Source organism: Helicoverpa zea, chromosome 12 (genome assembly GCF_022581195.2).
Source record: "Helicoverpa zea isolate HzStark_Cry1AcR chromosome 12, ilHelZeax1.1, whole genome shotgun sequence".
Classification (NCBI taxonomy): domain Eukaryota; kingdom Metazoa; phylum Arthropoda; class Insecta; order Lepidoptera; family Noctuidae; genus Helicoverpa; species Helicoverpa zea.
Genome location: NC_061463.1, coordinates 5003579 through 5027657, shown reverse-complemented (window position 1 = coordinate 5027657; position 24079 = coordinate 5003579). Strand labels below are relative to the sequence as shown.

The 24079-nt window shown below is 36.1% G+C and overlaps 2 protein-coding genes across 2 annotated transcripts; both read right to left on the bottom strand.

The window, feature by feature from the left end:
- Positions 1-9894: 9894 nt before the first annotated feature.
- LOC124635290 (putative inactive cysteine synthase 2) lies at positions 9895-11425 on the bottom strand. Its single transcript, XM_047171156.1, has one exon. The coding sequence runs from the start codon at positions 11221-11223 to the stop codon at positions 10225-10227; it is 999 nt and encodes a 332-aa protein (XP_047027112.1). The 5' UTR covers positions 11224-11425; the 3' UTR covers positions 9895-10224.
- Positions 11426-17993: 6568 nt separating this feature from the next.
- Positions 17994-20806, bottom strand: LOC124635243 (juvenile hormone esterase-like). The gene is made up of 3 exons (XM_047171099.1): positions 20547-20806; positions 18469-19757; positions 17994-18296 (listed from the first exon to the last, which is right to left on the bottom strand). Exons 1-3 carry the CDS (start codon positions 20682-20684, stop codon positions 18122-18124), a joined length of 1602 nt encoding a protein of 533 aa, XP_047027055.1. The 5' UTR covers positions 20685-20806; the 3' UTR covers positions 17994-18121.
- Between the last annotated feature and the right edge of the window lie 3273 nt (positions 20807-24079).

The window sequence follows — 24079 nt, the reverse complement described above, 5'->3', positions numbered from 1 at the left end:
ATTAGGTATCGGGATTTCCACCTGAAACTCTCTATTTACAGTATAGTAATCTGTGGTAGTACTAATCATTCAAATTCTGAATTGTGATCAATTTATATCTACAAATGATGTCATTGAAAACTTTTCATTTACTGCCTATTCATTTACTCTTCTAAATAAAACTGTTTTCAAAACACCACTTCAAAGAAAATCCACCTCTAAACATTACCAACTCTATAGTGGGTGTAATAGCGTAATTCTAGACGGACGCATATAAGGTATAGTGAGTAACAAGATTAAAAAGCTGCGCGTCTGACACCTGGCGTTAGAACCGCGTTAGCTACAGGCTTCATGCACTAATCATATTACTTGTACCCGCTTCGATACGCGCCCAGTTCCTAGTGGTAGACGATACGCGTCCAATTCCTAGTGGTAGATACTCAAGTGTAAGTTGAGGTTGCGTGCTTGAAATTCTTCGCGATTAGATGGGTATGAGAAATTCAAGAGTTTGAATGCGATGGGACTCACTAAGAATAAGTACTTTGGTAATCTATGTGGTAATGAATGTGTTCTACTTTTAAGCCGACTCCAACATAGTAAAGTCCACCGTAAAAGCTGGGCAGATGATATTACAAATTTTTGCTTATCAAGCACTACAAGTTTGCACTTACAAGTGCTGGAAATGGATTTACCTACACATCCCTGAAACTCTCCGATTACATGGTTATCACAAGATGACTAGTATCAAAAATGATCAACACCCTTCACGTAGATAAACTTTTAATGGAAAAAGTCATTCAAAAACTATTTTTATTTTTATCAGAAGCCTCACACATTTTGTTCATTGTTATTCCTTAATTTTCACATGCCGAAATCTTTAAAATCCTAAATAGGTAAAAATGCCTATGTTTAATAATGCAGCTTAAATCAACCAAGCCTTCCAACAAACCTTTACAATCAACACTTCTAATAAATTGCTATAATATTTATCTAACTACACACAAGTACGTAAGATTTGTGAAGCAACACCGTCGAGCATCAAACCTCTCTAGTACTTGAGTGTTACATCTCACACCTGCGCCGGAGCAACTATGTGACGTCTAATAAATATACTTAAGTAACTGGAAAGAGCTTTAATATTACGTTGATTGGATATTACGGTATAAGAAGTAATGGTTTTTAGAGTATTCTAATGGATTTGTATAGTTAAAATTATTTTTTGTAATTCTAACTGTGAGGGAGATAATTTTTAATAAATAAATAGGGGTAAATAGAATAATATTCATTTGCTTTTGAGAAGATACATTATTTTTCTTCATTAAGAAAAAAATATTATGCATGGAGCAAACACACATCTCGCTACATACTGCAGTAATGATTGCAAAAGGCACTTTTATGAATGCAGAGAGCAAAAGGAATGTGTTAGCTTTTTATTTGAAAAAAAAAATAGATTGTTATTGAAAATCGAATCTATTTTTGGGGTGCTGAAAACAAAGTCAAAATGTTTTCTGCATCCTTTCATTTTAATTATCATTCTCGTTGTCATTTTGTGTTTACACAATCATGAAATCATTTTCCATTACCGTGCCTAATTAAGTTGATACTCGATGGACTCTTCGTTCATTTATTTTATTACAATTATGGAAAAGCTATCCTACACCAATCCACTTAAAACTATTATCCAAAAAATCTTATCTAATCGCTTCAAAATCGTTTAAACGCGGAACCGATTGTAAATGACAGCTAAACAAAAATATATTGGTATCCGTTATCTCAGCGGTGGTAGATAAGAAAGTGGCCAGCACCTGCCGTCCAATAATTACGGAATAGAACCTCTAACACGATTCTAATAGGAAATGTGAACTCCAACGTGCTTCGCTAGCCACCTGCCTTGCTTCTCCAATCACGATCATACCCTCATACAGTAAAGTAATAACATGTAGGATACATGTGTCACTTTTGAATTTGGAATTTGAGAGCTTGTCGATTTGAAATTAAGCTGTTTAATGTTTTATGTGGTGGTCGAAATGTTATTTAATTTTAAATACGTATGTATGCAGCTGTTTTCTGTGGGTTTAATTAAAGGTCTAGTTAGTTAAAAATATAATCTTGTAACATCTTTCATCATCTTATTTTGTTCAAAGTTCCATTTAAAAATTTATATCAATAAAGGAAATGATTCCTTAATCATTTGAAGCATTATCCAACTGTGTATTATGCTTTGATCTGTTAATCAATCAATTATAACAAAAATTAATCTTTCGCCAACTAAATATAAATTTTATCTAAATCAGCGTATCATCCGATAGATAGCAAGTATTTATAAGTCGATAATGCTGAAATCACGGTCAAAAACAAAAGATAACAAAATATTAAAACCGTCGTATCTACGAAGTATCGCATTGCGTATACGCAAGTGATTAACTTTGTTAGCGGCAGGAAATCCTCGATGTTATTATGAAGCAAAAACTGTTGTAAAATCAGTACGTGGGTCTTAGTTTGTAATAAACTGGGCAGGTGTGCTCATTAGACGTAGAAAATTTGCAGCGTACGCCACCTGCCGGCAGGAAAATGACAATTTTCTCGAGCTATGCGCCCGCGCCGCCCACAGGCGCGGCCGACAGCGTTTAAAATACGTGAAAGCTCAATGGTGTGGATTATGTCCGTAAATCCTGGTAGGATGAGAAGTTAAATAGTCGTTTTACCTCGGAATGGAAATAAAAATCTTTATAATCAAATTGATATTCTGGCTGCTGGTCTGATAAGTGACTAAGCACTACTGTATATTTTGACTAGTTTTACATAAACTAGTTCACGACTGGATACAGTGAGCTGTCAAACGCATGCAATTAAATTAATTGCATCGTTTTTCTATTTCAAGCTCGAAAACCACTCAAAAATTTAAAGTAGGTAGATTATTATTAAGATCATGTAAAATGATACCTAGAATAACGTCATTATCAAGATCAAATCGACACTAGTGGACTAATTATTTCATGTAAAATGGGTTTAAAATGTTAATTTTCGTCTTAGAATCTCAGTTAAGATCTCAAAATCTTGAAAATAATTCAAAATGTTCGCAGGTGTTTCCTGCAAGTGGCCAATAAACTTTAAATTCAGGTATTTCGTGTACATTACGTGTTTTTTTTTATTTTTAACCATTTTAACGGAAAGCGCGGGTACAGGGTGCTCTATTTTTGATTGAAGGCTTGAGCTATCCGACTAGAGTACATTAAATTAGTGGTAAATAAAGTTTACAATATGTACACTGTATAAGAATACTAATTACTGTGAACAGAATTCGGTGTAGGTATTCTAAATAATTTATGCGAAAATATATATTTTCACGAGCTAGCCAAGCAACATCTTTCTTTATGCAACAATGAGATTAACGAGATAATATATTCTGTGTTAATTGATTCATACATTGATCACCGATACTCAATTAACAAACACAGCCTGCTGTTTTTCAGGTTGATTTTAAATTAACTTTGTAAGGACGTTCTTAATTTTTAGACTAACTTTTTTCGAATTAATTCTACAAACACCCCGTACACGCTGTAAGAAAGCCCACCTGTGCACACTGTGCGGTTCCCACAACGCCCGCGCGTCAATATTGACACAGATTAAATCAATTCCGTGGATGCGCGCTATCTTACGTCAACCGGCGCAGGCGCAGCGGCAACCTCTCTCGTACTTGTTTAAGTCTCAAGTATTAGGTAAAGAACATATATTAACATATTGGCTATTTTTAAGGCTAAGTATTACTGTTTTTTCAAGTCTAAAGGAAGGACGGACAAAGGCGTAGATGCGACTTTTACATAGGCTTAGAGTCAAGCTCGTCCTACTCATCGGGAAGAATCTGAATAAGGAAAATGTATTTCTATTGCAATTTTTTATGTAAACTTTTACAGTTTCTCCTAGCTCTTTCTAACAATAGTGAAAGATTGACTAAAAGAAGAGAGTGAATGTTACGACGTATGCTAAAGGAATGGAGGCGGAAAACTTAAGACCCTTAATTAGTTGGTGTGTAACCGTTCATAGCGTAAGAAGAATATACCTCTAAAATTCGTCACGTTACCTAAACGTATCCTATTTGCTTTAGAAAAAATAACATAAATATAACACAATACTCAAATAATATAATAACACAAATTATATAATAGGTAACACAAATAAGTTAACCTTCTATGCTATATTCTATTTAAAACTCTTTAAACAGCTATCTCTGGATGACAAGGCATAATACAACATTATTCAGCAACCCATTTATAGGGAGAAACATACACCACGTCACCCGTGACTTGACTTAATATATATCGACAATTAAATGAACTTGCTTACTACATAGTGCGATAAACCAATTAACTGAGTTTTGCTCCATCATTTAATTACAATAACAATTACTCAAATACTGATATGAACTTCAGGAAAATGTAATAAGTGTTGTGAAAATGGTATCGGTTCAAAGTAGGTTACCCGCATGACACCACGCTTCTTAATTTGCACTCACTTCACTGAGGGAAAACCTCAGTCCGATTCGCTAAAATAGGCATGAAAATATTGGTCTTCGAGACGGAAAGTCTGGTTGGACTACTTAGAATTAAGATAGTGTATGAATAAAAAAAATAGTACCCAAAAAGCTTTCCATAGGTTCAAATTCTTGCCAAAACTAGTAACTGTTAAGTAAAATTTCTGTGCCAAAAGCCTGTTTCATCAACTAATGATGATGGTTTATGAATGGTTTTTAGTTTTCAAAACATTTTCCAACAGAATATGTAAGAATAAATGTATTGTTATTATAGTTCGGCCATTCAGAGAATGCGTTCCTGACACGTCGCGATTGAACTGACGACGTAATAACATTCATTGATTATTGATATAATAATGTTGTTTTAATGCTCCTCAATTGTTAAAACGGTAAACAACCAGCAAAAATATTTTTATCGTAACTGCAACGCCATTGCAAAGTTACGTCGTCAGTTCAATCGCGACGTGTCAGGAACGCATTCTCTGAATGGCCGAACTATAGTAACCTTAATTTACATATATCTGCCCATATACCTGTGCATACCTATAATAGCCAATGCCATTTCAATAACGTATATGATTCTTGGAACTGACTTGACTGATACGTACCTATTTATATCTATGTGTGAACATACTAATAAAACTTTCCTAGGTTCCTCTACCGTCTGAAAAATTTGCTTCCGCCCAGTGTGAAAGCGATGCTTATGCGAACCTTAATCTTCCCCATATTCGACTATGGTGATGTGTGCTACTATGACCTGAATGCAGATCTGCTCAACAAACTTGACCGGCTTCTCAATAATTGCATTCGATTCGTTTTTAATCTTCGCAAGTACGATCATGTGTCAGTGTATCGAACGCAGCTCAGATGGCTACCTATTAGGCAGCGTCGTGAGGTGAGGGCATTGACTACTCTTTTCTCTATTCTTCACACTCCTACTTCACCTTCTTATTTAACTTCTCATTTCAAATATCTTGGCTCACATCATGACAAAAATTTACGCTCTTTCAACAATCGCCTTCTACAATGTCCTACACATCGTTCTGATATCATACACTCTTCCTTCTTTGTAAAATCTATTCTTCTCTGGAATGAGTTACCTCTGGAGATCAGGATGGTAAATACCCGTCACACCTTCAAACTCAAAGTTCGTGACCACTATCTTGGGAAATTGGCAGAAACATAAATAGTCAGTTTCAAATTAACTTTCTTAATATGTTATTAGTATTGTTTGTAGTGTACATATTTATATAGTTATATATATACATATATATTATTATTAATTTATTTGTGTATTGTAATATATGTAGGTATATGTTTCACACTAGTTTTTCAGATTTGTTTGCACCTACCAACGCTTTCTCTCCGCCACCCAAAGGTAGACTGGTAGAGAACGCCTAAGGCGTTAAGTCCGCCATTGTACTATGTGTGCAAGAAGTATTTTAAATAAATAAATAAATAAAACTCTTGCCGTGATAATCGTGCTAATTATTATAACAACTATAAGCTAGGAAAGCAACAATGGCAGTAAAAATAAAATAAATAGAGGAATAAAATATTTGCGGACGTCTTAACGTGATGACGGTGTCTTTGCTAAACTCTAGAGAGGAGCCCGGGGCACGATCACAAACATTTGTTCAATCGAGGAAAATACCCATTGTATATCACTGGCTAACAGATATACGGCCAAAGCAAATATTGAGCTGTATACAAATAGTATCAGGGAGAATTGGCCCTTTTTGCTAATCATCTATTTGGTGCGATATTTACTTTTAGAGCAATTTTATTGTGGTAGTAACGACTTACAAGTTTTTAGTGCAAAATTAGGATTAAGGTATACCTATGTAAAATAAAGGAAAAGTTGGAAACTATTATTTTGTTACAGAATAGGAGGAGAAGGAATTGGCCATAATTGAATAAAGTTGTTTTTGTAATAGCGTAGACGAAGTGCCCTAAAGAACCGAAATCCCAGCTGTTTAATTATGTACAAAGTATTCTGATTTATGTTTGTTTTCCACATTTCAAAATGAATCATCATTAGTGTAAAAAACAAGCCAATTTTAAATCCCTCGCCTAGACCCGATGTAAAAATTATACGATTTGGCACCGTTTACCAAAAACACCGAACGGCATTTAGACGTCAAAAAAACGGTTGAATAACGCCCACATAACGAGCGCAGACGTTTTAGCAGACTGCCAAGACAGATCACATGCACAGACAGACAGACATAATATTTTTAATATATTGTTGTGAAGATCAACGACTCTAAATTATGGTGTTAAAACTTGCTACAAAGACACGCCGATAGCTGACTGATGGTTATTGTCCGTAGAAATTAAACAGGTCTGCCTTTTATGGGATACAAAGCAACACCTGTATCGTGAATGGAGCAAAGGAAATCGATGGTCAATAGCAATCATGGACTCGATTCTCTTCCGTCTTCCGTTTATTTAATTGTCTATATGGCATTAACAACAATATGTAGTAGGTAAGTACATATTTTTTCAAGAAAATTGATATACATCATGAAATATTTTTACGGCTCTTGTATCAAAAGATGTTAGTGAAGCTATCAGCGTATGCAAATTACTGATAAGCATACCACTACCATTATTGTTTAACTTAATCAAACAGTAGGTACTTATGTAGAAACATTTACATACATCACGTACAAATAATTAATATTCATATTCTATGAAAAGGAAGTTGGATTTGAATCTTGTCAGTCACTTGATTTGACATCTCGTGCCGTAAAAGATTCCGTAGGTACATATTACAAGGGTATACAGGAACCCAGTGTCATGACTATATATAAAAAAAATAACAACAGTACTTCGAGAAGTTACGGCAACCTTCATGAAAAAAGTCTGCGTGCTACTTATTCCCAAGTCTACAGTCGAGTTTCAGGTTGTCTGCCTGCGATTATGTTACGCGTTAGTTTTATGGTCCTTGTTTTCAATTAAGTACATTTTATTTTGATGTTAATGTTCAACTAAAGCAGAATCTAGATCAGAGTGGAGATCTAAGGGGGAGGCCTATGTTCAGCAGTGGACGTCCTATGGCTGAGATGATGATGATGATAAAAGCAGAATCCAGAAAAGGCTAGGCAAATGAGGACTTTGAATGATAAATTGGTCTTGAATATTCATACACGCCTATGATCAGTTATCTATGAACGTTTGGGAGAAACCTGCACATGAGTAATAAAACTGATAGCATCAGAGATAAGAATGATAGATAATATATTTGTATTACATTGTTATCCACACGTAACCATCAGTAACAATCTGTTTTTGACCTGACTTCCCAAAAAGGAAGAGGTTCAATTTGCATGTTCGTATTTTTTTCTAATACATAGCAAAACTTAACGTTTGCTGGGGAGTTTGTTGCGCCACTTCTTCTTCCCAGCAAAAACACATAGGAAGCGATGAAGGGTGTGCGTTTTGGGGCTGTCTTATGTAAATTCCTGACGTTCAAAAAGTGCTGTCTTGCAGCCAAGTTTGAATAAATGATTTTTGATTGATTTTGATTGATTGTTTGTGAACTGTATCCCTGTTTTATAACAGGTATATGTTTTTTGAAAATCCCTTATATTTTTATACATACCAAATTCTTTGATAGGACATAACTCGATACATATTTCATATATGCAGAACCATCGTATGTGAATCTAACCCTTACAATGTCGGGATTGTTTCTACGTGACTGATATATGACACAACATATTCCAAGTCATGTTAACCACTTGACAAATGCGATATAAAACAGTATTATCTTGAGACTATTAGTTATCTATTTTCAGCCGGTTATCAGTGGTAAAACACTTGTATTGGCTTAGAACGCTTAACTGTTAGTCACTACTGTCAAAGTTAAAGGCACCGACAAAAAAGAAACTCTATCTGTAAGATTCTATACAACTAGTAAGAAAAATCGTGTTGGCCTAGTGGTTAAACCACCAATGTTTCGAGTACGAGTATGTTTGTTCAATTCTAGGTCAGGCCAATACAGGCAACTGTTCTAAGTTACACATGCCAATGTGTGGAAGTACCAAATTGATCAATCTTAGACATCTAACTGAATTTAGGTAAAGGAAAATATTTTGAGAAAACCTGTATCTGCAGTGGAACAATAAAAACGCTGACGACGATAATAAGTTGACAAAACAAACCGTTTTCTAATCATGTAGACGAAGTATGAAAAGGAAAGTTTAAGAAGTACAGTTTTCAACGCAAAGTACGAGTCGGTATTTTAAGACAACAATAATACAAGTAGGTATATGCCAAATGTGATAATTGGGTAGAGATTGCCAAATGTAATAATAATTCAATGTGCATCAAACAAATATGCAGCGCTTTTTATAATGAAGGTTACTCCATCCATTTTTCATCGTCTACAAATGAATGGAGCAGAAAAATAAAAAGGTCTTTGAACGTCTCTAGAGGTTGTCAATGACTGCACACTAAAAATAAAAACAAAATGCTACAAATGTTTTGGAATATGCATATCCAGTGAGAGACCACTGGTTGCCAGTACCAACCCATACACATACATTATGTATTTACTTAGGTATGTATATTAATATTATTTAGGTTGACATCATAGGTTCAATTTACATTCTACTCCGGACTAGAGTAGTGTGCAAACACTCATCTTTTTACCAACTTCAAGGCAAGGAGGTTGTATTTTACTCGCGCTTTGAAAGATGTTTATACATTTTACCAACATGTAGGTAGTGACCATATAACCAAAGATTGTTTTAAAGTCACATTAGAAGTTTTAATAACTACCCAATGCAAGATAGTTGTTGAGCATGTAAATAAATACCAAAGATGAATGCACTGCAACGATATGCAGTCATTCATGAATGTATTTGTTAGTGAGAACTTATTATTGATATCGCAACTACTAAACAGTCCACTGAGATATTAATTGAAAATGATTATAATAGTTTTACTAATGAACTAAATGCATATAGATATCACGCGTGCGGAAAAAAATACATTGTCTAGAGATCGATGATAAATTGACTATTAGGAAAAGTAATGAATGACAGATTAACTAGTTTATCAGGAACACAAAGGAAACCGGTTTGCCAAGACCAAGAAGTTTGTATTGTGTGCAATGACCTTTTCAATGAACAGACCTTGACATCCATTAACGACCGATAACGCTCTCGTTTGTGGAAGAATTCTCATTTCAAATAAGATTTATATGTATAGTGGCCAGTACTATTCAGATCTAGTTGATGTGTAATTTAAAAATAGAATGACCTATTGTTGCCGTAGTAGCAGTCAGAATGACCAGTAAAAAGGATTCATGGATTGATTGAAGTTTTAGCGATGGTGAATCTAAAATGTGTAAAGAAAAAAGAAAATTTTAAAAGTTATCATAAATAATAATTATTTATTATCTTAAATATCAAAATAGAAATGACTTATTTAATAACATTATAATATTCAAGAACTTATGATTATTATAAATAACGCTTAGTAACGTATTGGATATAATATCAAAGAAATTCTTTTCTAGCACTAAAATACACATAATTTCAAACTTATGTAACTTGTAACTAAGACTATTCGACATTAAAATCACATTGTCACTTACCTACACTCTTCGACTGTCATCAATAATCACAATTGTCAATAAAATTAACTAACATATCAACTATAAAAAATAGTTACTCTTTCTTCAATAATTACAAGCAATACTGTTACTTAGACAACTCTTCTGGCACTGGTGTGTACTTAAGGCCGGTGTCGCACAGAAGCGTGACGACCCACGCGTCCTCAGGAACAAGTCCTGACTCCAGCAGTTTGACAGCCGCCGCTACGTTAGCTCCACTCGTATACCCAACGTACAGACCCTCCTTCTCACCAATTAAATCCTTGTACTTGACTGCCTCCTCATCAGTCACGCTTAATGTGCCGTCCATGTAGTCGTACTTGAACAAGTTCGGGACACACCCGTATCCCGAGCCCTGCAGCAAGTGAAGCGGCTTCGTTATCTTGTCGCCTTTGATCGGCTCTGCGCCAGCAGGCTCCACAACAAATGTTTTTATATTAGGATTCTGCTCCTTCAAATATTTTGATGTGCCCACAAAAGTGCCAGCAGTGCCCACTGTTGCTACGAAAGCGTCCACGTGATGTCCAGTCTGCTTCCAGATTTCAGGCCCCGTGCTCTCGTAGTGAGCTTCGGCGTTTGCTGGGTTATTGAACTGATTGACGTAGTAAGCATTTTGTTCTTCGACGATCTTCAAGCCCACTTCTTCAACAGCTTTCACATCAGCGAGTGTTACGTTGCCGTACGTTCCCTCCACTTGATCTACTCGCACACACTTAGCGCCCAGCGCCTCCATGTGAATAGCCCTCTGAGCACTGTTACCTTTCGACATGGTGAGTGTGAGTGGGTGACCCAGCACAGCGCACACTACAGCTAGCCCGCAACCTTGGTTGCCTGACGTCACTTCCACCACGGGTGCACCGGGCTTCAGCTCGCCAGATTTAAGAGCACGATTGATCATGCTCAAGGATGAGCGACATTTTAGCGATGCACCAGGATTCATGAATTCACATTTTGCCAACACGCGTCCAGGTCCGGAGTAGATACGATCCAATGCGACGATAGGTGTGTTGCCAATTAATTCCAGCGCAGATGATTTGATTTCGTTTTCTTCATATTTCAGTTGCTGGTGCTTTTCGATGGGAGCCATGTTGCACAGTTGATTTGTTGTTATGAAGCTCGTTGTTGAAAGTTTACTTTGAATGTAGTATTCAGATATCGGTTGGATACTGAGTTGTTCGGCTGCGGTAGCGTTGTTATAAGCGCTGGAGCAGAGCGCGACCCGTGTGCACACGCGGCCGCTGTGTCGCGACGAGCGCAAAGCTATCGCTCGCGTGCAGAGCACTGACGAGACGCGATTGATATTCCGACTGACTCCTGTACTTTAAATTCAAGGCTCGAACCGTTTATTTACATGTTCATTAACAAGTGACGATAATAACTAGATACTTATGATATACTTACTTATATATGGTATTAGGGCGCAGTATCTCGCAATTGGCCGTTCAAACTTCTATTTTAATTATGTATATATATTCGGTTTAAGCTGGCAGCATGTTGACCTCACTTCAGGACGATTGACTAATCCAAGTGGAAAAGAAATGAGGCTACTTACGTAACACACGTCTATTTTCCTGAATTTACCTATATTGTTGCAATATAGTGAATCGTTTTTTGTTTATTGCACAGTCATTCATACTTAGGTAACCTGTCTAAAAAATAACTAATGCTGTAGTCGTTGTTGGTGTGTAAAACATCTATTTTGAAACTGAAGAAAAGTGAACAGTTTTTGTTGAAAAAGAGTGAAAGTGTGACTTTATTTTATAGTTACACATATGAAGCTATTGGCTATTTTCATTCAATCATTCTTATCCCTATTAGAAACTATTTTATCCAAGTATCTAATTGACTCTTGCTTTCACTTTGTCGTTTTTGTAATAAATTTACAAGCACGTGCTTAATTAGCTACAAACATTGCATGTGGCTGCCTGCGCAGACGCCGTTCTTACATAATATTGCGCCAACTGGCAAAACACACAAAAAGTACAAATAGCTGTTAGCCTTTGCCGAACAAGCGATTAACTTACGAGTGGCAATCCGGGGACACTCGACTATTTGGATATCATTTCAATACAAAAATAGCTTTAAAATTGAACATCTAGGGTGCATTTTGCATTGCTTCACTGATTAAATCAAAAATATCTATGGCTACGGAAAACAAGTTCTTAACAGCTTTAAAATAGGGTTCTTTTATAAATATGTGTCTCTGTTATGTGCAGATGTCGTTCAAATAGGGTCTATTGTTAACAAATACGGGTACAATTGCGAACAATGCAATACATTATTTTATTTGGCGGAGGCAAGTAACGCCAAATGTCAGCTGTTAGCTAATTGAGACATCAATCGAGGATATGGTGCAAAATATGTCGAGTTTGGTGACCAAATGGCGCGGTAGTAACAAAGTCTGTCGACTTTATCAATGTTTGCTAAAGTCTGTCTGTAATAAACAAAAAACGGGCTGACATTATTGTTTTAATAACTTTTTTGCCTTACAAATTGACCGATAGCTATTTAAAAAAAAAAAGATTAGAATTGAAAGATATTCTGGCCTTTTGGTTTGTGTAAAACCAGTTGAACTCAGACGGTATATAAAAAAATATTTATTAGTATATTTTTTTGTTTTAAAAAACATACACATATTTTCATACCACACCCATATTAGAAAACCATAATAATGTTTTTGTGGAAAGTACCCAAATGAAAAGAAGAAAATCATCCTGCTTTATGTTTCTAATTTTTCCAAGGTTTCTTTGGACTAACTTCTTAAAACAAATGACGAGCAAATAGATCACATTTTACGTAAAAACGATGTCCCTCTATCATGACAAGAGCTGTATCGAATTCCTTATCACAGTACAAGTTTAACTTTATCACAAACCTGACCTCCGCACTACGTATGCTCTGTATTTAGTAGAAGGGTCATCATACAACTACGTATAATCATATAAAGATAGAGACATAATAGTGCCGTCTCTAAAACGTTACAGATGTGGACAAATAATACCTACATCGTGTGTCGGCTAAAGAGATAAATTGTTTGACGTTTCACGATATGGATACTATACAGATTACCGTTTTTTCATTTGTTTCAGTGACACCCAAGGAAACCTCAACCGCAAACCATTTAAAAAAACCAATAATTTAATCAGTCATTAGAAATGTGAAGAATCAGCTTTATTGCTATGATATTTAACCCCTATTTATTTACACAATGATACAACGGTCAATCCTTTACCATGTGAGAAGAGGTCTGTGCTCAACAGTAGGACGATAATATGGTTGTAACGATACAACGCCAAAGGAATCAAATACAGAAATCAGTTTAAACGTAAAGCCTTCTCTCAAACATTTATCTATTTACTTACACACAGACCACCAGCAACGTCTCTATTACGCAATACCACTACAATAAAAATCACAATCCTTCAATAGCATTGCAAGGCACACCCAATTATTATACAAGTCTTATCCGAGTCCGAAAATGTCGGATTCCCACGGGCGCAGGTGCAGGAGCTCTTGCGCATACAATGCGGAGCGCGCTCGCATTCCAAGCGACTCGCGCGCACCGACGCAGGAAAGATCGTGACTTGTATTACATGCTACATTAAATGATACGGACACAGATTTAGACTTAACGCAATATTTGTATCAAAACATCTTATAAAGATGAAGAGGTTTTTTTGTGTAACGTTTTAACAAAACAATGTACACTCAAGACGCTGAAAATATAAGAATAGCCGAAAATGATTGAGGGAGAGAGATCTGAAGCAAAGGATTCAACAAAGAACTGGTTACAGACAGGAGAAATATTGAGAATAAATAACCAAAGGTACCTACTCCTCACCCTTTGATGGCCAATACTTCCTAGTCAGATAGATTTGAAATAAAATATTGACGCCTTTAAAAGCAAAATCTTTTAGCTCCAAGTAAATCTCAAATCTTCCGCACTCCAAAGTTTATAAGCAAACACAATTTTGCCGTAATAAGGAAATCGTTTCGTAAATCAAGTAAATAGTTACACCAAATATCGTAACGTGTTATTGAGCAAAGTTCGAGTCGGTGTTAATCAGTGGCACACTTATATGGTGCGGCGACAAATGCCACAGTAGCTGGCAATACCATTTTAGCTCTAGTGTCGTGATATGCGAGCAAATGACAACAGAAGCGGAGAAAACAATCCGTACTATAGACAACTTTTTTTCAGTTGAAGAAAGAGGATTGAGTGCGACATACTTACGTGGGAGTTTTCTTCATCTGCCTAGCCTTTCTCAGACGATTTCTCCAAAAGTATGTTGGCTTCCAGTTGAATCAGATGCAGCTTTGTACCATTACTTTACATGGACCGTGGAAGTTGTGTTATGAAAAACATTGCTAAAATGTATGTTGCTAATCCTAGGAATTTTCCAATATTTTCACATCAATACTACAAACGTTCTGTCTTTATGTTTCTGAATACATATTACTATTAAATGTTGCTACATTTTTTACTGTTGTATGGCTTTTATTCCAAGAGATGTCCAGCATTGAAACTCTCTTTCCTAAAAAGAAAATATCAGCAGTTTCTGATATACCTAATGAGAAAAAAATTAGGAACCATTTTTAGTTTGCCGTAATTAGGTATAGCTTTGTTTCTTTGAACAACAACGATCATTGTATTATTACTCTCAATTGAAGGTGACAGGTTATCCTGTTGACAATATGGTGGTAGGTGACCGGGCTAACAACCTCGTATAATCTCCTCTGTTGTGTGACCTTCAACCATTTATATTTCAAAACCATTCATCAACAATACTTGAACATGTTTGCAATGCAACAATATGGATTAGTGCTAGAGAAAAAATGAAGAGGGAAAAATTGCGAGGCAGTTAAGATGTCAAAATTGCCTATTAATTTCAGATTGATTACAAAATTTCATCATTCATTTTATAAATAGGTAGCACCTGTACCTTCATGCCTATATGTGTGATAATTTTATTGCGTTGTACCACAGATTACTTAATAGTTACTACGAGGTAATCTGATCAGATTTGTATCGCAATGTTAGCGCCTAGACCGAAGATAATGTGTATCATGTAGTTACTACAATATACCTAATAGGTAATTTTGCACCCGTCACTGTCGATCTTTAATTTTTTGACAAAATTTTTACAATTTTTTAACAGTTTTAAGGAAATGGGATAGGAAGATTTCAATATCAGTCACAGTAAAATAAATATTTAAGCCTTATGTACATACAGTTCACAGACTTCTTAAAGTAAAGCTACAAAGCCATTAATAATAGAGTCATGATATGACCGTTGGTTATCCGCCCAATTTTTGACATAGGTACCTATTCAGGTACGTTATTTGAAGATGACATAATCCTAGTCAATCATAATCAACAATCGGGTGCAAAATTGCACAAAAACCTTTGGATTTTGCACGCAGCTTCGGGCGTTTGCACACAAAGTTTCGTGTTCCACACGGCGACGTGATTTGCACACGAGTTATCTTTAACAAAAAAGATAACAAGAAGTTTTAGTTTGTTGTCAATTTCCTTATCTTGTTTTTTTACGTGTATCTACGTTGTAGTTCTTTGATTGCGTCATCCTAGGAATCCTTTTAATAGCTTTGGGCATCAACTTCAACTGCTCGCAAAATCATGAATGGAATGTAAATTGTAAATAGCTGGAGATCGTGAGTTCATAATTACGGACTGACATTCGTCAACTTCTTACGAGTAGAAAAAGGTTTACAACGACGAGAGCCTGCTTATGAAAATGCAGCCTATTTGACCTCACTTTGGGTTAATAGACCATCAGAGGCCTATCATAGTTATTAATATCGCCAATAAATAATTTCAACAGAACTATGGTTCCTAAGAACTTTTTAAAAATATCTGGGTTTAATCGTATTTTTTTTTTCAGAAACCGAGATCTCTAGACAAATGATATTGACAGAGAAGACAACAATGAGTAAAACGCCGGCCGAAAATAAAAAGAGCTAATGTTAGTCTCGCTCTGTGGGAATCAAATCACGACTCACGCGCACCGCTGTGAAAGGATACTGGAACGACTGAGCGGTGATACAGCGGGATGGAAGTCAAGGAAGAAATGAAATTGTGGGAAGAATTTATGTAAAAGTCCATAATTGGGATGAAATAGAAAAATCTTTTAAAGGAATAAACTAAGAAGTAAACTAAGTACATAGTGTAAAAAAGTTAAATTGAAAGTAAGAGACATGGAAACTAAATAAAACGATCATCGAAACGAAGATACAGACTTAATGGCAATACATTCAGAATTCTTTGTAAATTAATAACTTCTAATTTCACCAATACACCACATGCTGTTTTCAATAGACCCAACTATAACTATTAAAAGAAAAAAAAAACAAAATGCAAACGTAAAGAATAAATTAAACGCAAACGCATTCGAAACTGCACAAGAAAGTGAAAAGAGCAGAAAAAAAATACTACAGAAAGAAAATAAAGCATAACGAGTTACTTTGCACTCTCCTAGTGTTCTATCCAATAAATTACAGCCGGCCTATTTAGAACGTAAAAAGAACACGCTGTACAAAATCCGTGGGCACTGTGGGCAGGTTCGGATGCACCTGAGTATTTCACACCGCGACTCGTTGGCGCCGACGGCCAGTCTACTATAGTCTGTGACCCGGTTATGTAGACTCAAGAACTTTTAGAACTGATTGGGTAGGTTGAAGCTGGTGAAATTGGGAAAGAAGAAAATGTTACAGAGAGATTTGGTTGAGAACTTGAAATTAGGATCATTCCTACTATGATGTAGATTAATATAAATCTACTTACATATTTACAATAGCTACTTCAGGAGGTTGAACAAATCGAACGGAAACAGTAGTAATGTTAATGAAATTACTTACCTCTGTGCATTAATAAAATACCAGCGGAAGTAAATTGTTTCATATATTGAACCTTGTATAAGGTTACATTCTCGATATAGTCATGTCTTAACTGTTCCACTTTTAGTAGTACATCGAGGGTCAAAATATGAACTGCTCAATTTTGAGGTCAACCCAGCCTTAGCAAACATTAATTGTTTAGCTACGCAAACAACTTAATTGTTGTCTTAATTGCACTTGCAATTCTAAGATAATAGTCTCAATTTCAATAAAAATACCTTAAGTAGGTACCTGGTTTTTTGGAAGATAATATTGTAGGGGAACTATATTTTTTGTCACCACATATTGTAGCCTATAAATATCATAGTTTTAAGTACTTTTAAATTTTGCATGCCTGCTGGTAGAACGTACAAGGATTCTTTTTTTTCATTTATGTAACACCTTATTTATGTACATTCTTGGCAAATAAAAGTTTTCTATTCCTTATTTTTCCATCATGATAATCATCAGCCATTTTTGTTTTTCTTTAATGTTCTGTCTATACATTGTGAAGTATTACCACCCACTCGCTCCAAGTGTACCGTGGTCCATAATGGTATTAGTGCATTCCGAACACTGCGACTCGGTTGAATGCTGGTCGGGCCACTGCGCCCCCGCAACCAGTATTATATCCACTGTACTGTACCAAATGGATACTGAAATGATTTACCTTAGGTGTTGCATCACAAGGCCCTTTTACGGAATGCAAGAAAGACTTAGTTAATCGATATAACTTTATAGCTGTTTACCACGGTTTTTATCTGCGTTCCGGGGGAATTTCTCCCCATACCCTCGTTACTCGATTTGAACCATAAAATCTAGCTACATTCCGACTCCCTAAAAAGTCGCTTCGATAGTCAGAAATAGTCTCGAAAAAGCTAGTAACGGTGGATGTAGTAGATATATTATCACAGATATTATCTACAAACCTATCAAATTTTCTCCTCAAAATAAAACGGCAGCTTCTTTACCTTTCGTATATTTCGAGTATAAAAATTACATAGATTCAGTTTTGTATGCACGTTTATATTTATAGTGACCACTTAATGCATAGTACGTATAAAAAAATATTACAATGAGACATTTGTCTTTTAACTGCTGGTTTTACATTTCTTTTCATAGAGCTCTTCAAAGACTTTCATCCTCTCTGGATAAACTTCATACTTCATCGTCATGGTCTTGTCAATCACTAAACAAGCAATCCCAGTGTCAGCTATGGGCTCCCATTTCGTTGTTATCAGAAAATCTAGTCTTGGTGATGGGTCTCTGGAAAACGCAAAATAAAGTATTGAAAACACTTCACTAGATTAACTTCAAAAATTATATATTTCATCATCTATAAAAATAATTTTAGAGAATCACGCAGTTGATTTTATTTATAGCTACTGATAATGACTTCAGATTTGAGATAAGTAAATCTGAGATTATCGCAACTCACCCGCAACGAGCGAAGTTCACCCACATTTGGTTCATAGTATTCCTCACGAACGTGTCTCGGTCTGTGATGGGCCCGGTTAATTTGGCACTCTTGACTATGTAACCCCCATCATCTCCGTGACACGCTCCCTTGCGGTCAATGTTGTAACATTTCTTGATATAATTCAAACCTCCATCATAAGCAAACTCATACATAAACACAGGAGAGTTGTGTTTAGCTATTAATGTTGCAGCCACGTAAATGCCACCAATGAAGTCGACATCCGAAAAGAAATCGATCGCATATGCATCTTCATCAGGGTATAATTTCTCAGCTTCCATATAATTTCCCTTTAGTCTCAATTCTGTATCTATTTTCTCTGGCACGTCTAGGTCAAATGGGAAATAATCCACGAAAACTTTATCGTTTATGAACTTCTCTAAAGTTGGTTTATTGTGTGATATCATGAGGAGTCCCTCTCGTGAGCAGAATCCTGTCATGTACGGTACTTTATGAAATTCCCCTTTAGCTAACAAGTCATATGGAGACTTGCTCAAAAACGGTTCCCAATTACCGGGTTGTTCGATAGTCGGCACAAAACCAAAGTAAAGACCTCCTTTCGCTTTTTCAGCCGACACAACCATCATAGACGCAGTTATTAAATCATGTGTCGATAAACTTTTTAAGTATTTCAAAAGCTGATCATCGTCTGTAATTACTTTACCATGGAGAATCGGTATTTTAAAAGCTAACTGTTGGACGTTTGTGTTGTGAGCCCAATGCAATAGGGATGACCCGGACTGGGCAATAGCTTTATGGAAGAGACCCTTCGCCATAGGTGACAAAAGGAGGTACTCGACACTCGCGGCACCAGCGCTGATTCCGAAAATGGTTACATTTTTTGGATCACCACCGAAACGCGAAATATTTTTCTGAACCCATTTCAATGCTTGCACTTGGTCTCTCAAGCCCATATTTCCTGGCGCTTCCTTATGGTTTAAAGACAGAAAGCCAAGAATCCCGAGTCTATAGTTGATACTGACGATTACTACTTTTTTATGAATCAAGTAATCAGGTCCGTGCGCCGAGTCGTCCGTACCGTTGCCAAAGAGGAACCCGCCTCCGTGAAGAAACACCATGACGGGATATAATTTATCCCCCTTCGTAAAGGAAATCGGTGTATAAACATTTAAATACAAGCAGTCCTCATCTCCTTTGACTGCTTTTTCTTCTTTGTCGAATTGTGCACATATGTTGCAATCTTTGGTACCGTCTCTGACTCCAACCCATGAATCTGGTGGCTGGGGTACCTAAAAACAAACAATAAGAAAATCTTGATAAGTCGCAAACTAAACATGTAAGTACATCCTATAGGTATGTTAGGCAGAACATACATCTTAAGAATTGCGTAATTGATAGATAAGATGTTTGACCATATCTGTAACATACATTTTCTGCAAATAATTGATGTCTATTCTATTTCTATTTCTACTAGTATATGTAGAATAGGTACAGAGTCTGTAAATCGTTTGTCATTAAAATCCTACTAGGTACATTAATTAGTTAGATGTTTCATAATAATTTTGTCTGTTTATTTTTATCTAAATGAATGTTAACTTTGCGACAACCATACTTCTAATGTAATTAGAATAATATAAGATGCTTTCAATGACCTAATTAACTAACTACAGGCACGAAGTCATGATGTTCAAGTTAATAATCCAGATAGCAGTTGCTCAAAACGTTTGTGTATTTATCTTAAACCAACGGTACCAAACTGCCAATCTCTGTCATGATAAGGAAACCCTCCGTAATTTTTTGTTCTATTTAAATAAGCGAAACCAGTTGTATCTTATTACAATTTACAAAAAATAAAACTATCTTACATAATATAGGTACTAGCTACACCTAGATACATTCACTTTGCCTCGCTCTTAAATGACAAGGAAGTAGTCTAATTGTAGAAAAAAAATAATATACAACAGTCTTTCAATACATTTTAACAGAAACAAAAGAAACGTGAATTGGTTAAAGCAATAACATAATAACTTATAATGTAAATATAATAATATGAATAAATAATGTAATCATTCACTTACAGAAAATCTCAATTCGCCAATAGGTGGTTTTGCATACGGAATGCCTTTGAAGCTACAATACTCAAAATCATCGAAGTTCTTCAACACCTTCCCTGTTATTTGACCCTGTTCGGTGTTTACCAGCACTTGTGATGACATATTTATTAGTGGGTAAATAAACACAATTATTTTATCAACACTATTCGCACTACACAGCTGTTTTCGACATTAGTATAACCTCAAATCTGTCTGTGGTTTGTGCTAGTGCAAGGCAGCATCAAGGCAGTGCACTAGCTCCTTTCTAACATTGAACAAAGTTCGTGACGTTGAAACTAGATGGCGCTTTGTTAAGTTAATTAAAGTTCAAATTTTACACTCTCATAATAAAATAAAGTATTGTTAATTATATAGTTACCTATTAAAAATATGCCTAAATAAAACAACTGGATTATTATATTTTTAAAATCTTCGTGTATAATTTTCAACTGTAATAACAAATAGCAATGGCTAATCATTTTATTATTTTTTTCAATTAAATATTGTGAATTAGTTGCTGATAAACAATTTATTTAATAAAGCAACCGTAGGATATATCCTTGTAAATCATCATGTATAATTTTAAACTGTGCTAACAAATAGCAATAACCATTTCGACCATTCACTAAGAGTGCATCTGAAACGAATGAATCCAGCCAGTTACCAAAGACTTCGAACAAACATTGACTCAAATCATTGATCTTTGTTTCGGCACCACAATTAGAAGGCTTCACTAAACTGATTCGAATCCCGCGCAGCCGAGATAGCCGGATGCGCACCTGTGTTCCGTCGTTGTGTCGTGAGAACCGACCACGATCTTTAAAACAAACCCTTTCATCATCCTCATCTCCATCAAATCAAACAATTTTGAACCTTATCTTCTCGTCAGAAAGAACTCCAGATTTATCTAATCCGCAAATGTATTGCGGTCAATTTCATATAAGGCCATACAGAGTTCCCTGTTACGCCATGTTTGTTGTGTTATTTTGTACGCTTTTAACATCCGCGCTATTATCGCAACTTTTTATCGTAGTTTAACCATGTTTGAGGAAGCATATCGAAATTTTGGTATTTGAGTAATTTTTTTCATTCTTATTCTTTACAGTAAAACTATTCTTCAGAGCAAGCTATTAAATAATTGAGTACCTATTCAGCATTTCCATCAAATTGTAATTAAGCTACTGAAAAAGCATCACGATTTCCGAAGATTCACTTTTTTTGTGTTCCTAATAATGCTGTTTATTGTTTTATGATAACTTTTTTTCACATTAATAAAACTGTCCTTAACAATGAGGATTTTTCTAAACCACGACCAGGGATGACAACATTATTGAAAACCAATACCTATTTCTATAAAAATACTTGTCTAAACATCAAACACGATACAAAAACAGATGAAGTGAACCGAAAACATGAAAAAACATCCTTATTTCTTAATCTTGTATTTTCGGCAATACAAAACGGACACCCTACACTGCACACGTGAATAGTTTGCGAAATCCCGTGTGCTGCGTGTGAACCCGATCACGATCTTTTCTTTTTAAGGTTTTCCAGACCAGCAAAAAGTGTTTGAATTATAATTCATTGAATCAGCCTTCTATAGATACCCGGATTCCTTTGAGGCAATTTTATCTATTTATTGGACGTAGCAATACAATTAATGTGTGTGAACTTTCGGCGCCTTTAAGGTTTTCATTTGGTGTTTTTAGTCTAATGTTGTGGTACTTACTTGGTTTTTGTTATTTTGTTTTTTTCTCTTGAACCTATTAAGCATGCAGTTTTGGTGCATACTGTAGAAATAGAATAAATAGACATACCTATACTTATACCGACGGGTAATCTATTTTAATTCATGTTATACATATGTATATTACATTGAATGGCACAAGATTCAATTTTATGTAAAAACATAAGTACCTATTCTTGTTATATCCCTTACATAAAGTACACACTTCGTAGTCTTGAGTGCCTATGTATTGTATTGGTATAAAGTTCAGTATAATAACAGAGCTAAATGAAAGCCTAGTTTTGCCGCCTTTATGCCAGTCTCCATAAAACGTCAGTATTGTTTCTCAGGTGTCTACGCTGGCGTTTTCCTCAGTAATTCATACTGTATCGTGTACGTGTTGCGTGATTAAGTGTCAATTAAGTATTCAAGAGCCGTCAAAGTGTATTCGCATTAGACAATGGCGGCAGGGCCGGTCTGTGCTTTCATGTGACCGCGCAAGCGCGGAGGCGGCCATAAATCGCGATGCGCGAGCGCTGCTCAGCTTCTTTTGTGTGGAGTGAGTTTATTCGCCGTCCGTACAGGGCATGGCAGACGTGTGTGGGTGTTGCGGCGTGATTGTGTATACAATTGGTGCGCGCGCAGGTGTGTCCGAGACTGGCCGGCGCCGGCGCACATTCCTCCGGCGGTCACGGCGCCGCGGACTGAGTGCGTACTTGATGATTGCGGACACGACTCATGCGCGTTCCCAAATGACACTAACGTCTAAAGTATTCGATATAAATTCTGTGCGTAATCAATGGAGCTTATTGTTAATCATATTAGTCAGTATAATATAAACATTAAGAAATAATCTGCTTTGGTTTGTATGTATGATGTTCCGATAAGCTTCGTTTGATCTCAGGGGAAGTAAAAGTTATGAATAAATAAAACAATGGATAGGTTACCAAAATCTATACACAGCTAAGCATGAGAATATTTAGAACAATCTAAATGAATGAAATGAACAGATGAATATTTCTTAACCAAATAATGCAAATCGAAGGTATTTTTATAAATGACTGTTATTATAATTGTTTCTTTCTCAAGTGCAACGCTGGTTTTTCTCTTGTCAAAAAAAGCTGACATAATTATTGTAGTCTTTGAAGCTGACAATAAAGCATGTAGCATTACCATCTATGAACATAACATAAAACTACACTAGTTTTAGATACACTTAACGAACATAGATGGCGCTATGCGAAATACGAGGAAAGTTTTTGGGATGGTTACGTTTTTAGGCGATTATCACACTGCCCCGCATGATGCAGCGTGGTGCGTGGATGCGTTTTTTTCCGTTGTATGGAAATATCTCCGTTTGTATGGAAAACACGCATAGTCCAACACACTGAAAATGCATCCACGCGCGTTCATGCGGATCACGCACATACATGCGGAGAAACACGCACCCCCGCGCGTAGGTGCGGGGCGAAACGCAAGGTATGGCACACTGATCCCGCAATGACGCGCGTGATTTTGAATGGGCGTGTAGATAATCTGTGCATCATATATAACCTGTGACTGGCAGATGTACACTCTCTCTCTCTGGACATAATAAACACAATGGCTGCTACTTTAGCCCGGCCGCAGACATCCGGTTTCCGGATACGATTTCCTGATCAGGAATTCGGATTCGGAAACCGAAATGCTCTTTTTTCATACAAAATATTCACAACAGCGCACACGTTCTTACTTTTTCCGGGAGGAAAAAAACCCGACATTCGGTTTAAAATTTTCTGCGTGCGTTCGGGTA

Coding starts and splice junctions, on each gene's coding strand:
- LOC124635290 (XM_047171156.1), bottom strand. CDS start 11,223: ATGGCTCCCATCGAAAAGCACCAGCAACTGAAATATGAAGAAAACGAA.
- LOC124635243 (XM_047171099.1), bottom strand. CDS start 20,684: ATGTCATCACAAGTGCTGGTAAACACCGAACAGGGTCAAATAACAGGG. Junction 19,758..20,546: donor TTGGCGAATTGAGATTTTCT/GTAAGTGAATGA, acceptor GTTTGTTTTTAG/GTACCCCAGCCACCAGATTC. Junction 18,297..18,468: donor GTGAACTTCGCTCGTTGCGG/GTGAGTTGCGAT, acceptor TGCGTTTTCCAG/AGACCCATCACCAAGACTAG.